This window comes from Vombatus ursinus, unplaced genomic scaffold, assembly GCF_900497805.2.
Source record: "Vombatus ursinus unplaced genomic scaffold, bare-nosed wombat genome assembly UNPS02009205.1, whole genome shotgun sequence".
NCBI lineage: Eukaryota > Metazoa > Chordata > Mammalia > Diprotodontia > Vombatidae > Vombatus > Vombatus ursinus.
Window position 1 is genome coordinate 16,775,316 of NW_020948983.1, and position 17,795 is coordinate 16,793,110.

The window sequence follows — 17,795 nt, forward strand, 5'->3', positions numbered from 1 at the left end:
ACTGTTAAATAAACCTCCAAATCCCAGCTACTAGGGCAAGGACTCAATATCTGACAAAAATTACTGGAAAGCAGTTTGGCAGAAAGTAGGTATAGACCAATATCTTACGCTATATACCAAGATAAGGTCAAAATGGGTACATGATTTAGACATAAATAGTGAAATCATAAGCAAGTTAGGAGAGCATGGAATATTTACCTGTTAGTTTTATGGATAAGGGAAAAATTTATGACCAAACAAGAGAAGGAGAAGATCACGGGAAGTAAAATGGATAAAAGGCAAATTAAAGCAACTGTGAGTTATCACTGCACACCTATCAAATTGGGTAATACGACAGAAAAAGAAAATGACAAATGTTGTAGTGGATGTGGAAAAATTGAGACACTAATGCACTGCTGGTGGAATTTTTCTGCCTTTTTAAATCCTAAAACAGTCCCATCATTTGCTCTTACTAAACAACTGGAAATACTAAGACTTTATGAACATTTTTTTTGTCTAAGAAACAGTGTTAAAAAAAAAATCATCAACCAAAAAACTGTATATATAGAACAGAATCAGAAAATCAGAGCTTTTTTTTCCTTCAACCTAAAAGGAGCTTTACAATTCATCTGGTCTACTCCCTTATTTCACACATGAAAAAAATGAAGTTCCAGAAAAATTAAGTGGCTTGTTGTATTTGAATAATAAAATTAAAAATCACACATAAGAAAGGGAATTAAGAGGGAAAGGGCATTCATAGCACAAAACACATAATATATAACTTGACTGATATTTAGATGAAATAACTTACCCAATTTAATGTCTCCTTCCAATGTAAAAAGAATGTTGCCTGCTTTTAAATCTCTATGGATAATTTTATTTTCATGCAAATAGTTCAATGCCTCTAAAGTCTGCTTGCAAACTACTTGTATCTGGGATTCTGTTAATGGTCTCTCAAGCTCTATAAGAGAAAAGTACAAAGTACATTTTTGTGTTTTTCAGTACTTATCTATTTATTTCCAATCCATACCTTCATCATTGTGACAGGTTTTTAAAATTTATATGTGTGTGATATGTAAATATAATAAATATTTAGAAGTCTATTCTATTATCATTTCTCCATTTTTAAATAACCAAATTCTCTGAATAACAATATGAAAATAAAATCCAGGTAAGTCACTGATTTCCTATATTGTTTCCAGTATTAAGCACATCACAGAATTGCCAAAGCTTGTCAGTTTCACCTTTGCAACTTCTCTCAAACATGCCCCATTCTCTCCTCTGCCACTGTTACTACCCTGGTACAGGCCCTAATCTCCTCATGCCTGAACTATTGCAACAGCCTGCTATTTGGTTTACCTGATATAAGTCTCTTGCTACTCCAGTCCATCCTCCTGTCAGCCACCAAAGTAATTTTCCTAAATCACAGGCCCAACCACGTCACAAACTCCCCACTCAATAAACTCTAGTAGTTCCCTATCTACAGCATCATATATAAAAATCTGTTTGGCATTCAAAGCCCTTCATGATCACACGCAGTCTTTTGTCTTTCCAGTCTTCTTAGACCTCAAAACCCACCAAGAACTCTTCGATCCAGTGACAGCGTCCTTCCTCCTGTTCCTCAAACAAGATACTCCATCTCCAGGCTCTAGGCCAGGGGTGGGGAACTTGCGGCCTCGAGGCCACATGTGGCCCTCTAGGTCCTCAAGTGCAGCCTTTTGATTGAATACAAACTTCACAGAACAAATCCTCTTTTAGATTCAGTCAAAGGGCCGAACTTGAGAACCTAGAGGGCCACATATGGCCTCGAGGCCGCAAGTTCTCCACCCCTACTCTAGGCATTTTCATACCTGCAATGCTCTCTCACATCTGCCTCCTGGCTTCCTTCAACTCTCAGCTAAAATCCCACCTCTACAGGAAGACTTTCCCAATTTCCCTTAATTCTAATATCTTCCCTCTGTTGATTACTTCCTATTTATCCTGTATATAGCTTGTTTGTACATAATTTTTTATATGTTGTCTTCACTATTAGATTGTGAGCTCCTCAAGGGCAAGGACTGTCTTTTGTCTTTCTATATCAATCCATCCAATGCTTAGCAGAGTACTTGGCACATAACAGATGCTTAATGAATGCTTACTGACCTACTGATGTGGTAGGAAATAAACAACATGCAGTAACTTCTATGACTGCTTTCATGTTTATTGAGAAAAATTAAAAATGAGAAATAAAAAGGACAAATTTATACTTACCAAGCATTACAGCATCTACTGCACCACCTGCACAAAATTCAATGAGGATCTGCATGTAAATAAAAGAACACAGATCTGAAATTTCATTGAATAAAAAAATACAAACTAAATGAAAAATTAGTAATAAAATTCAGAATAAGACTTTCATATCATAAACTTAGATATGATTACCATTAGCATCAAAAAGGCCAAATCAATCTTTTAGAAGAGAAAGCAATCTTGCTATTAATGCAAAAAAAATTCCTTTTCTTAAAAAATTATGATTCCATTAAGCTTTCAAGAAAGTATATACAGAAAACACCACAGGAATATACTGTTTAAATATAGGAATATTCTGTTTAAAGTTATAATGACATCATTTTTTAAAATATTTTCAAGTACTACTATCTTATAAGAAAATAGAATTCTAGCATTTTAATTGAATTTTCATGTTTGGGTTGATAAAATATTTGTTATTCTTAATATTATTATAACATGTAAACTTTGATGCTTGTATGTTAATATATATAATACCAGAAACTATATTCATTAATGATGTGAAAATCTAACCTAAATATGTAGTGACATTTATCAACTATTAGAAAGGTAAATGATTACAAATAGCATGGCTGCTAAAATTATTTTAGTGAGCTAGAATGGTGCAGTGGATAGACAGCTGACCTCAAAGCCAGAAAGACCGTAGTTCAAGCCCTACCTCTGAGGCATACTGGTTGTATGACCAGTTAGACAAGTTAGCTAACCTCTCAGTGCTCTAGGTAACTCCTTAAAAGTCTAAGTTAAAAAGGAAGTGGTAATCTGTACATACAGGTGAAGTTTCTTTACCTGGGAATTCCCTATACCAATGAAGTCACAGGTCCTGTCCTTATCCCTATCCCTTTATAATAGTTCGAAATAAAGATATGAGTATCTGTGGTGATGGGAATTTTGGAGGTGGGATTGAGGCAGCATGGTCCAGTAGAAAACATGAAGTATTGTAATCAGTGGACCAGGTTCCAAATCCCCACTCTATTTAATATCCCTGATCTATTTGACCTTGGCTAAGGTAGACAACATCTCCAAGTATATTCATCTATATATAAAAATGGACTAAATAGCTTTTGAGATGCATTCGAGCTCTAATTCTATAATCCTATGATTTCACAAGTATATGGAACTCCCTGTGTGGAAATTCCCCACAAATTCACATCAGCAACTCTTACAAGTTTCCTGAGGCACTGGGAGGTTAAATAATTGTCAATGGTCAAACAGTACCACATGTCAGAGGCAAGACTGAAATTCAAGCCTTTCTGATAAATCATCAACGTCATCATCATCATCATCACTACATTTATATAGCTCTTACTACGTACGAGGCACTATGCTAAGCACTTTACAATTACCTCATTTGGTCCTCACAACAACCCAAGAGGTGGGTGCTATAATCATTCCCATGTCACAGATTAGGAAACTGAGATAGGCAAAGGTTAACTCACTTACCCAGGATCATACAGCTAATAAATGTCTGAGGTTGGATTTGAACTATCCACTATACATCATGCTACCTCTCAAATATTTCTACACACACACAAAATATATACTCTTACTTAATTTGTGGAATGCCTAACAGATAGATGCCTATTATTTAAAATTTTTGGCATTTTGCTAGTTTTATGCAAATGAATGGGAACCTTTAAAATTAACCATTCTCTACATAATTTTCATGTAAGATAGATGCTATTCACAACCTGTGAGGTGGACAGAACAGGTGGAGAAAACACAGTTTTAGAGGTTAAGGACACTGTGTTACAGAGATATTAAGTAATTTACCAAACATCATATTACGGTGGCATACTAGCACATTCAAATGAGTAATGCCTAATCCTTATGCTCTTTCCACTAGACTACACTTGTTGTCTTTTCCATATTAGTTTGCCCTTATGTCTAAAAGTAATTTGCATTTAAACCAATAATGCATTCAAAACAACATTCTTAATTATAAACTAATGCTTGGTCCCAAGCCAGGAATTGGTCTGCTATTTTCAAGAGCTGAGTAATAGAGATAATGGGAAAACTTAAAAAGTCATCTTGTCTATCTCTCTTTCTCATTTTACATTTAAGGAAAGAGAGTTAAATGACTTGCTCAAGGACCCACAACTAAGTCACTGTTAGCAGAATTAGTAGAGCTAGGACAAAAACCTGGTTTTCCTGACCATCTAGCCCAGTACTCTTTTCACTTACAGTACATGATTACTATGTCAAAAGTAACCTTACACAGCTTGTTTCAAGCCTGTTATTTACAAATTACATAGACAAAAATACACATGATATACATCCATTTCACCAACTACTAATTCAATCTGATTAAAACATGGCAACTGTTTCAACACTCCTAGTAAGTTTTGCAAGAAATAATGGGAAATCATTATCAACTTTGAGGAAAGTTCAAAGTAAATACTTAAGTTTGAAACTGTATTATACATTAGATAATTAGTGATTTGCCTTTTCTTAAGTCATGGAAATTCTAATTTCTGAATAAAATACATTATTTTGATTAACTTATGAATTTTAAGTAGTTTTTAAAACTACTTTAAAAAGAATAATTAATACACTTATGCCAGAGTAAGACCTGAAATATAAAGCAAAAACAAGAAGTTTTAAGCTTCCCTACATAAACAGAAATAAAATTCCCCATGACCACATTTAGAATAATAAGATGAGCCAGGTTTACCTAAAATTCCAAGTTAAAAGTACAGCTTCAAATATTCCTCATTATGAAACCCAGGCAATTTACAAATTGTGAGAGGCACCATGGTATAGTCTGTTAGCCTTAGCCCCAGAAAAACATGTTCAAATCCTACCTCTTATCTGCACTGGTAAAGAAAGTTTACTAAGAGCTCTAGTTTTTAAAAAATATACAAACTTAACCCTGAAAATATACATATTTTAGATAATTATTCTATTAGTGACCCTATAATTATACCAAGTCTTCCTTAAGTCAAATCAATGATAGCTAAAAAGAATGGTTAAGATCTATTAATTATATTTCTAAATTTGTAAGTCTTCTTCTATCTACTCAAATAGGAAAAGGTCAACAGACAGCAAAATGCTTACCCAAAGATTATTTTCATAATAGAAGGCATCTAGCAGCTTGACTATATTTGGATGATCACATGATGCTAAAATATCAATCTCAACCATATAATCTTCAAGTTCTTCTTCAGATTTAGTGTCAATCACTTTTGCAGCAGCTAACACATTTGTCTCTTTATTCTGGGCCTAAAAATTGAAGTACAACAAAACCATTACATTAAATATTTGTAACTATTTTAAAAGGTAACTCAAAGGTAAAAATGATTAACAAATTCAGTGAATTGAATTCTGTCAATGTGTTCTTCTGTTCTTGATCTCAAAAATAAACAAAAATAAAAACTATAATAACTTCCTACCCTCTATTTCTCCAACTGAATGAGCCTCTGTAATTTTATATATTTTGCAAAATCAAGCTAGTTGTGAGCGGCTCTCTGGGAAGGGGAAGAGAATTAATGTGAAGAAAAAATATAACAATAATAATCTATTTTTAAGATGAACTCTGAGTGCAAATTGAAGTATAATTTTTTTTACTTTATTTTTGCTTTTTTTGAGACATGGCTAATGTGGAAATATGTTTTGTGTGATTTCACATGTATAATTGATATAATATTGCTTGCATTCTCAAAGGGATGGGAAGGAAGGAACTCAAGGGAGGGAGAGAATTTGGAACTCAAAAATTTTTTTTAAAAAGAATGTTAAAAATAAATAATTTTTAAATATAAGAAAAAACTTATTTTAAAAGAAAAATAAAATACTAAAACATTTAATACGTGCATGTTCATCATTATTTCAGAAACAAATGTACCTGAAAATCAGCTTAATATATACATAAATAAAATGCTTTATAATTTACTACAAAAGAATCACAGAATTTGGAAATTGGAAGGGCCCTCAGAGGCCATCTAGAGGCCTCAAAAATCCCCACTATAATATGCCTAACAAATGGATAATTTTTATTACATTGAATTTAAAAGGTTTTGTACAAATAAAACCAACGTAGCCAAGATTAGAAGGAAAGAAGAAAAGTTGGGGCAAAATTTTATAGATAGTTTCTCTAATAAAGTTCTCATCTCAAATACATAGAGAACTTCGTCAAATTTATAAGAATATGAGTCATTCCCCAATTGATAAATGGTCACAAGTTATGATATGATATGGGCAGCTAGGTGGTGCAATGGATAGAGTTCCAGGGCTGAAGTGAGGAATACCTGAATTCATATCTGGCCTCAGACACTAACTAGTCCTGTGACCCTGGGCAAGTCACTTAACCCTATTTGCCTCAGTTCCTCATCTGTAAAATGAGCTGGAGAAGGAAATGGCAAACCACTCCAGTATTTTTGTCAAGAAAACTCCAAATGAGGTCACAGAGTAGGACACAACTGAAATACCTAAACAATAAAACAACTAAGATGATGTGAACAGGTAGTTCTCAGAAGAAACCAAAGCTATATATAATCATATGAAAAAATGCTCTAAATCACTACTGATTAGAGAAATCAAAATTAAAACAACTCTGAGATATCATCTCATGCCTATCAGCCTGGCTAAAAATGACAGACAGGGAAAATGCAAAGGTTGGTGGGGATGTGGAAAAAAATGGAACACTAATAAACTGCTGGTGGAACTGTAAACTTATCCAACAATTCTGAAGAGCAATCTGGAATTATGACCAAAGAGTTATAAAACTGTGCATATCTTCTGACCTAGTAATGCCACTATTAGGTCTGTTTCCCAACGTGATCAGGGAAAAAGGAAAAGAATCTATATGTTCTAAAATATTTATAGCAGCTCTCCTTGTGGTGGCAAAGAACTGGAAATTGAAGGGATGACCACCAGTTGGGGAACGGCTAAATAAGTTGTGGTATATGATTGTGATAGAACAGAATACTAATTGCTGTGCTCTAAGAAAGGATGAGCAGGTAGATTTCAGAAAAACATGTTAAGACATGCATGAAATAATGAAGAGTGAAATGAGCAGAACCAAGAGAATGTTAGATACAAGTAACAACAATATTGTTCAAAGAATAACTGAATGACTAATCTATTCAGAGTTTTACAAATATTCAAATTAACTACAAAGGATTTATGAAGGAAGGAGCTATCCACCTCCTGAAAAAGAACTGATAAATAGAAGTATGCATAGTACAGTTTTACATATATATCTGTGTCAAATGGTGGCCTTCTCTAGCACAGGGTGGGGGAGTGAGACAGTTTAGAGCTTTAAATGTAATAAAAAAAAAATCAAATTAAATTTAAATACACACACACACACACACACACACACACACACACACACACACCCCTGACAAGTACTCATCTAGATTCTACTTAAAGAACGAGCAACCTACCACCTCTTGAGATGACATTCTACTTTTAGACTGCTCTAATTAAGAAGTTTTTCCAAATAATCAACAAATAGATAATGCCAGGAAACCAAACTATTCCCTGGAAATTAATTAGGTATTCTATAACACTCATTGATTAAGTCACCTAAGATAAAATTTTGTACTACATAAGATAAAATTTTGTACTACTGATGTAATAAATATAATCTTAGAATTGTACTTATTTGGTGTATCCAAAACCTAATTTAGTATCAGAAAACAACTTAATCACTTAACAAGATCTGTCCCTAGATTTTTAGTGATCAAACTTTCAATAAAAATTATCCAAAAGTATATTTATCAAAGGACAAAATTATTAACAATGCTACCCCCTATCTTTCACACTTATTGGATATTCTTCCTATGAGTACAATGTGAAATTTAAAATAACACAAATAAAGTTTTGACTATTAACAAATTTACTAAGATATTAATTTGAGGGGAATGTATGGTTTTCACTAAAAAAAAAAAAGGACTTTAAAATCATCATGTTAGAATTTTAAACAATCATAATGCTTCATCCTCAACATAACTTAGCAACTCTAAACAAATAAAAGCCCAGAAAAGAAATGAGGGAGGGGAGGGGTCTTCCTCTGAATTGTTTGTATTAGTTTCATGTTTTAAAGTAAGTTGAAAGCTAAACCTTTCTGCACTACTAATGTATTTCATCTGTACTAATAACCTCACTGTAGTACTAATAAATTAAACATGAAAGATAAAATAGATATCTAATTACATTCCAAAACAAAATCATTAGCCTATTCCTATCCCTAAAATAAATTTAAATGCTAAACTATACTAATTTACCTAAGAGAAATTACTTTTGGGGAGGGGAAACCTTTCTGGAATGTGCAAATAAGATGCAAAACTTAATATCATGTCCTGAAAGTGGTATTAATTACAAAATCTTAAAATAATTTGATATTAGGTGTGCCACCTGAAGTAACAGTACCAGTCTGCTAATGACTGAAACATCTTTTCTTGAACATGGCATTTTCTTAAACACTGCCATATGCTTTAAGAGCTTGACAATATCATAACAAATTCTCACATTTATATAAATAGCATTTTAAGGTTTGCAAAGTGTCCCCCTCACAATAACCCAGCAAGGTTCTTCTCTATCTTTTCATATTCTTCTTGAAATTTGGTATGAAAAAGGTTCCTAAAGTCTCACTTAAAGGAATACCTCTGATCAGTGAAATTATATAGTATAACTATTTATAACTTCACCAAAATTTTAGAGACTCCCAAATTAGGCCTAACAATATAGTACATAAGCATAATGCAGGATCCTCAATCTAATTTTCTTAAGCCTACAGCCTATAACACACTTTAAAATTTTTTTTATTTAATTTAAATAAATATCTAGTTGTCACAAGTCTAACTCTAGTTATCTACACCAAGAATAATTTCTGGCCAATTAAAATAAACATCAACTAAAGTGAGTGCCATATTAGTAATAAAACAGCTCTGGTTAAGTTACAAGTTATAAGTAGTGTTAAATTGAAAAAGATATTCAAATGAGAATAGGATATAAGTTATATGTAAGTTAAAATAAAGAAGACAAAAAAAAAGGACACAAATATCCTACTACTATATTTTGACATAGACAAAATAAACTCCAAAACTATAAGTGAAATTATTTCCACAGTGATACTCTAAATGCATCTTTGAGGCAGGCATCACAAGCTCTAAAACAGAACTCATCTTCCTACTAACACGCGCGCACACGCACACGCACACACACACACACACACACCCTCTATTACTTCTAGGATCAAATATAAATTCCTCTGGCATTTATGACCTTAATGACCTGGCTCCTCCTCTCTTTCCAGTTTTCTTACAGTTTGTTTCCCTTGTGATATTCTATAGTTCAGATACAATGGCTTACTTGTTGTTCCTCAAACATAACACTCCATCATCTGCCTCTATGGCTTTGCACAAACTGCTCCTCAAAAGTTCCCTGCATCATTCCCTCTGCCTCTTAATTTCCCCAACTTCCTTTAAGACACAGCTCAAATCCCTGCAGGGGACTTTTCCTGGTCTCTCCAGCTGCTAGTGCCTTCTCATATGATATCATTTTCCATCTACTCTGTTGTTATTGTTGTTCAGTCATTTCAGTCATGTACCAACTCTTTGTGAGGCCTCATTTGGGGTTCTCTCAGCATGGTTTGCCATTTCTTTCTCCAGCTCATTTTACAGATGAGAAAACTGAGGCAAACAGGGTTAAGTGATTTGCACAGTCACACAGCTACTAAATATCTGGCCAGATTTGAACTCAGGAAGATGACTCCCGGCACTCTAGCCACTGTGCCACCTACCTACCTTGCATATATCTTGTATGTACCTAGTTACTGTTCTCCTCTATTACAATGAGAAGGGCGACTAGGTGTTGCAGTGGAGAGAGTGCCTGGCCTGAACTCATAAAAGCTCGTGCTCGAGAATTCACATCTTAACTTGAGACATTTACTAGCTGTGTGACCCTAGACAAGTCACTTACTGCCTGCCTCAGTTCCTCATCTGTAAAATGAGGTGGAAAAGGAAATGGCAAACTGCTCCAGTATCTTGGCTAAGAAAACCCCAAATGGGGTCACAAAACGTGAACACAACTAAAACAACTTAACAACAACAAATTAAAATGGAAGAGACTGTTCTCTTTAAATCCCCAGCACTTAGTACGGTTCCTGGTCCGTAATAAGTACATAACAAATACTTGTTGACTCACTGACAAATATTAGCAACTCATTTTATATAGCAACTTTAAGGTTCTTTCCTTGCAAAAGTTCTACTGGCCATACATGTATTATCATTATCCTCATTTTAGAGATAAACAAAAAAATATGGCTTAGACAGGTGAAGTGACTCGAGAAGAGTCACATGTACTAATAAGTGATAGAGCTCTTGAATTTATAGTTCTTCTAACTTTGAGTCCACTGCTCCTATTATTTCTACTAGATCATGCAAAGAGGCTAAGAGTTATGGTTGTCAAGATAAGGGATGATTTATCTGGTAGTCATGGATGATTTCATTTTTACTAAAACTTCTGTAATAGAGAAAGAGTGAAGGGGGAACATAATATTCCATACATGGATCCTAAGTTATGACTTTATAATAACCAAATACAATGGCATTTTGAAGACCTTATCTTCCTTGACGTCTCTGTAGCATCTAACAAACTACTAAACAATCTTTCACTTAACTTTGCAGATAATCATCTGTTTCTTCTCCTAGTTCTCTGACCACTCCTCCTCTGTCTCCTGTAATGGATCTTTATATCATCTTCCTGATTTAAAGTGGAAATTCATCAAAATTTTGTTTTTTGGAACTCGTCTCTACGGTATACTCTCAGTATTCATTCCCATGGCTTCAATTATCACCTCCAATAATTTCTATTTCTAACTCTGACTTCTCTTGTGAATTCTAAACCTCCATTATCACCTGGATAACACTTAACTTGTCCAAAACTGAAATTATCTTTTAACATAAAACTGACTGTCCTTTGACTTTATCAACTTCAGTGGCACTACCATTTGCTCAGTTTTCCATTTTTGAAACATTAGTGTTACTGTCAATTCCCTCTTCCTCACCTTTCACATCTAATCACAGCTCCCAAGTTCTGTTGCCTTAGTATCTCCTTAATCCATCCCCTCCTTCTCTATCCCTCTGTCATTACCCTAATTCAGGCCCACATTAACACTTGCCTAGACAACCACAATAGCTTCCTAACAACTTTTTTTCATACTTACAACAAAGTGATGTTCTTTCTTATAATTATTTTGATTACAGCACTCCTCAGTTCAAAAATCTTAAAGTGTTCCCTACTGCCAGTAAATAAAATTCAAACTTTTTTACCTAAAATTTAAGGCCTTCCATAAAGTGGCTCTATTCTAACCAACACTTCCCACACCTTCCCACCTTGTTCCTTTTGCCTGGAGTGTTTTCCTTCTCTTCTTCACATGATGAGTTACTACGCAACTTTTAAAGCCCAAAGCAAATGTCACATCCTTCATGAAACTGTCCATGATCTCCCATAATACCCATCCAACCGGACCTCCCCCTTCCTCTTTTAATCCACACAGAACACTTTGTTTTATACCTTTATAATGCACATACCTTGTAATATTGTCTTTTACCATAGTTATCTATGCTTATGTCTTACGCCCTAGCTTGAAGGCAAGACCTATGAGGCAGGTGAACTACATCCTATCTGAAATCTGTACTGTCCCCAAATACCTAGCACAGTGGCACTATAAGCACTTAATATCTACTGAAACTGAATAAAAATTCAGAGGCTAAGACTTCTGTTTTCCATAGTATACAATATCAAGCATAAACATGATGCTCAATGCAAAATAGTTGAAAAAATATAATAAAGATATACAAAATATACAAAGATATATCAATCAGCAAACATTCATTAAGCACCTACTATGTTCCAGACTGTAGGCTAAGAACTGTGGATACAGAAACAAAAATTAAGTCTCTGCTTACATTACAAAAGCTTACATTCTAATGGAGTCAATGGACATTTATAAAGGTTTATATAAAATAGATACAAGGTAACCTGGGGAGAGAAAGGGAAGTGTTAGCAGCTTGAGAGGACTAGGAAAGGCCTCATGCAGAAGGTAGCTCTTGAGCCATGTCTTGAAGGAAACGAGGGATTTCAAGAGGCAGAAGTGAGGAGGGAGTGTAATCCAGGAACTGGAGATATCCAGTACAAAGGCACAGAGATGGAAGTAGAGGATCATGTGTAAAGAACAGTAATAAAGTCAGTTTTGCCACACCACAGAATATATAGGATGGGACCAGTAGTTTATATTTGATTCTAGAGAGAATGGAAAGCCACTCAAAACTGATAATCAGTAAGTGGGTGCACCCTAGAAAACCACTTTCATGGCTGTATAGAAGATGGACTAGACTGGAGAGAGAAATGAAGTAAGGAGAACAATTATGAGGCTACGGTAGTGTTCAAGTAAAAGGTGATGAGGCTTGAACTACAGAGAAGGGTGCAAATGCAAGAGACAATATGGAATCAGAATTAAGATTCTGTAATTAAATTAAAATGTGGCGAGAAAGTTAGAAGCTGAGGGTGAAGCTGTGATTACAAACCCGAGTGACTAGAGCGATGATGGCTTTCTTGACAAAAACAGAGAAATTTAAAAGAAGAGTGGGTTTGGGAGAAAAATAATGAGTTTGGTATTGGACCAAAATGTTGAGTTTGAGATGTCTATGGGACATTCAATTCAAAATGTCTAACAGGCAGTTGGAGATTTAAGACTGGAGCTCAGGAGACAATGAGATTAGAAATACCAGATTTAGAAGTCATATGAACAAAAATGATAATTAAAACCACGGGAGATGATGAGATTACCAAGTGTAAGGGTATAAAGAGAAATGGGAAGAGAGACCACAACAGAACATGGCAAAATAGGGCAGAGTTCAGACTGGTACCATCTTATTCTTCAAAGTTATGTCTTTTAATCCAGCCCAAGATTGCATTAGCATTTTTGGTGGCCATATCACTGTTGACTTATAGTGAGACTACTATCCACTAAAATCTCGAGATCTTTTTCAAATGGCTGTCTAGTCATGTTTCCCCCACCTTTCACAATGAAGTCAACTGCTTGAACTCAAGTGTAATATTTTACATTTATCCCTATTAAATTTTACTTTGGTAGATTCAGTTCAGTTTTTTTAGCCTGTCAAAGACTTTTTAGAATGATTATCAATCTGTACCCAGTGTGCTAGCCATTCTTTTTTGCTTTCTGTCATCTGGAAATTGAAGTTACCATCTATCCCTTTATCCAAATCATTGATAAAATGTTTACTAACAAACATAGGCCTAAACACAGATATCTGGGAGACTCCACCAGAGGATTCTTTTCAAACCATAAATGGCTACTCTTTGAGATCAGCGTTTAAACATTATGAATCCATCTAATGGTATCTTCTAACCAAAGTCTCTCCACCTTTTCCACAATCAATCAACAAGCTTTTATTCAAGTGCTTATATGTTCCAGGCACTATGCTAGGGCACTGGGGACACAAGGAAAAAATTTAAATAGTTCCTCTTCCTTCAAGGAGCTTACAATTTAAGAGGGGAAACAACATACATACATACATACAAACATACACACACATACACATACATATACATACACACACGTGTGTGTATATATATACATATATATAAAACTATATCCCAACTATATACAAAATTATTAAAAGGAAATTTTGTAATGGATGTCACTAAGAAGAGGACCTAAAAAGGCTTCAAAGAGAAACTGGAGCTTGCACCAAGTTTTGAAAGATATCAAGGATTCCAAGCCACAGAGGAACATTCCTTTCAAGCATGGGGGACAGTCAATAGAAAGGTACAGAAATGGGAAATGGAGCAGCATACGTGAGGAACAGCAAGGAGACCAACATGGCTAGACTACATAATGCATGAAGGGGAGTACTGTCTAAAAAGGGGCCAGGTTGTGAAAAGCTTTAAACACCAAAGGAAATTATATTTAATCCTACTGGAGAAGTGAAAGGAAGAAGCATTTGTTAAGCACTTACTATGTGCAGGCATTGTGCCAAACACTTTTTAAATACTATCTCATTTGATTCTAGAAGCACTTGGGAGTCACTGGAATTCACTGAATTGTAGCAAAAAATGACATGGCCATATTTGAGATGTAGAAAAATCACTTTGGTAGCTCTGTAAAGGATAAACTGGAGTGGGGAGAGGCTTGGGACAGGAAAAGGAAATAGGCAGTTAATGCAGTGATCTGGGTGAGAGATGATGAGAGTCTGAACAAAGGTGGTAGCTGAATAGAGATAGGGAGGCATATTAGAGAGATGCTGCAAAGGTAAAAACAAGATGCAACAACTGACTGGATATGTGGAGCGAGAGTGATAGGTAAAGTGTGACAAGCTTTTGAACCTAGTTGACTGGATGGGTGGTCCCTCAATAGTAATAGGGAAGTACGTAAGGGGATGGGTTTAAGTACTAACAATGAGTTCTGATTTGGATATACTGAGCGTGAGATGCCTAGGACAGTTCAGTTCAAAACGAACAAAAAGCAGTTCATTATGTAAAACTAGACCTCGAGAGAGACAAGAACAAAAATCTGGATAGACAGATTTTTGAGTCACTGTATCAAATACTTTGCTAAAATCTTGGTAAACTATATCTACAGTATTCTCTTTATCTACCAATTTAGTAAATGAGGATAGACTAAAGTTAATGTCATTTTACAGTAAATGCTCATTAGCTTAATACAAGGAACACTGGGAGAATAAAAAAAGGTTTTAAAAAATGTGAATTAATAAATGTTATTAATTTATTCTTACGTCTAGTATAGTGGTATAATAATTAGTCAACAAATATCTGTCGAGCTCATACTATCTATAAAGCACTATGCAAGAAGCTATAAGAAATACAAAGAAATATAAGATATAGTTCCTAGTTTCAATTGAGTTAGGGAGACAAGACATGCTAAGTTAAACAACAATGCGAGAACTAATAAATAGCTCAATACAACAATATACAAAACGCCATTAGGCAATATATGATTATTCATCAAATGAATGGTACAAAGTACTGCAGGGATTTAAAGGCATTCACTTTAGGAGTTTAATTTAATAGAGAAACTTAAAGAAGATAACTATAAGCTGGAGTAGTCCAGGAAGACCTTACTAAAGAGGCAGTTGAGCTGATCTTGAAGAGATGGAGAAAATTGGATATACAACACCAGAACTTGAGATTCAAGAGATCTAAATATCTAGTTCTTTTGTTTTTTGTGCAACACTGACTAAATTAATGTACATTAATTCGTTTTTAGAAACAGTTATTTGCCACTTTTGCCTCTAAAAATAGTGTTGCTTTACTGTGACATGTAGGTAAACAAATATATATTTATATTTATTATATATTATATAAATATTATATATAAATGGTCAATTTAAAGTCTAAAGCTTTGCCAGTAGATTCTAAGCTCCGGAGGGTACCAAATTGGAATGGCTTTGCTATGGCATAAGTGTAAGATTACTCAGAAACATTCTGTTTATATGTCATGAATCTTTCTCTTTTTTGGGGGGAGGGGTGCACTAGGCAATGGGAGGAAGTTTCTTGCCCAGGGTCAAGCTAATAAGAGTCACAGCTAATAAGAGTCAAGAGTCTGAGGCCAAATTTGAACTCAGGTCCTCTTGACTCCAGAGCCAATAGTCTATCCACTGTGCCACCTAGCTGCCCCCCACCCCGAATCTTTCTTTAAAGAGAACCAAAAGGCACTACTAAATATGGCAAATACCAAATATTCCAAAACTCTAACAGATCTGTGATCTCAGTAATGTGGATACTCCTTGAAGCCATGCATATGACAACCATCCATATCTACCAATCTCCTGCAACTTTCATCTATGTCCTTCCAAAAGTTTGCCACAAGGAGTCCACCCAACATCACATAAAAATGAAACTGGTTATTACTAACAAACCAGTCATATACAAATCAGCTCTCTATATACACTCAGACACTAACTTGTTGAGTAAAAAATCGAAATCAAAACCAAATTTGGAGAAAGGATAAAAATGAGATGACACTGCATGCAAATGACAATAGCTCCAAACCAATCTATTTAAGCAACCTGTAGACCAGAGATTCTTGATCTTTGTGTCATGGACCCTTTGATGATCTAGTAAAGCCTACAGCCCACTTACTCAGAATAAAATTTCTAAATGCCTTAATTAAAATATATAGAATTACAAATGAAACCAATTATCAGAGTATTTAAAAAGCAAGTTCACAAGATTAAGATTAATCACCAGATTAAGAATTCCACCTGAAAACTTTTTTTTAAAGACAACTATATAAAAGATAATGATTTAGAACAAAATTTCCTAGGAAAGTTTATTTAAAAGATATAAAACAGTTGCCACAACAAGGAGGCCAAAAGAACCCAGAAATTACCTCTCAGCTAGACATTTGATTTTCTTGCCAAGAGATATGATAGCTAATGGCAACAGTGGTTTAAACTATAAGCTCATCTACAAAATAAAAAGGAGAAAGGTGGAGTGAGATTATAAACAGAATGCCTCCCAAAAAGGTGAAAGGAAAAACAAGCATGCAGAAAGCCTGGCATTAGAGGCTGCCACATCAGACCACGTCAAGAGTATTTTAAGATGAAACTGAACGAAAACCTAATAGGTACAAAATGATTTACCATCATTTTTTGGTTTTAGTCTCATCACTGATACTGGAATTTGGACTCTGACACCTTAGTAGGAGATGGCAATATGAAGATAAAGTCAATACAAGTGGTTTAGCCAGACCAAGCACACAAAGAAGAAAGTCATACAAGGAGGGACAGAAGAAGGGAGGAAAGGCAGTATTTATGGAAAGGATGACCATGTGGAAGCCCAACAGTCCTATATCTATGGTAGCCAGTATGTTTTGTTGTTTTGTTGAATTGCTTTTCTTTGAGACAAAGAAATGTTCAACAGAGGTGGCTGTTATTGGGTAGTAAAAGTGATATTTTAAAAGCTGGGTTTCTTTTTTAAATAGTAAATTAGATTGTTTCCCTTAAGCTTAAAAAAAAAAGTCCTTTCCCAACTTTTCAAAGGCATGCAAGAATTGTAAAGACACACTCAACATTAATGAATCCTGAACTTAAAGAATGATAAACTGCACAGAACTGTGCAGTACGTTATGAGAGTTGGGTTCTAGTCCTGAATCTGCCACTAACTAGTTCTGTGATCTTGGGTAAAATGCACACTTTCCCAGAGGCTGTTTAGGAAGGAGGTCAGACTCTACTAGATGATCTCTAAAGTCTCTTGTTTAGTTATTATTATTCTCTATTTATAATATTTAGTTATTATTATTCTCTAACAGCATTGATATAAATAGCATTTAAAATTCTTTGGAAAATAGAAATAAAAATTTAATTACAAAAGAAAAACCTAAAAATGCTATAATCCATGTTTTGTTCATTAAAAAAAATTTTCAGGGGCAGCTAGGTGGTGCAGTGGAAAGAATACCGGCCCTGGAATCAGGAGGACCTGAGTTCAAATATGGCCTCAGACACCTGACACTTAACTAGCTGTGTGACCCTGGGCAAGTCACT

The 17,795-nt window shown here is 34.7% G+C and overlaps 1 protein-coding gene across 2 annotated transcripts in view; it reads right to left on the minus strand.

Moving 5' to 3' along the window:
• The window catches only part of SLK (STE20 like kinase), a 64,443-nt gene that overhangs the window by 39,198 nt on the left and 7,450 nt on the right, over positions 1-17,795 (minus strand). For both annotated transcript variants that reach the window (XM_027851524.1, XM_027851523.1), the window contains exons 2-4: positions 5,320-5,484; positions 2,230-2,278; positions 791-940 (exon numbers count right to left, since the gene is read on the minus strand). In XM_027851524.1, the coding sequence (XP_027707325.1) occupies positions 791-940; positions 2,230-2,278; positions 5,320-5,484 (364 nt within the window). The remainder of the gene's footprint in view (positions 1-790; positions 941-2,229; positions 2,279-5,319; positions 5,485-17,795) is intronic.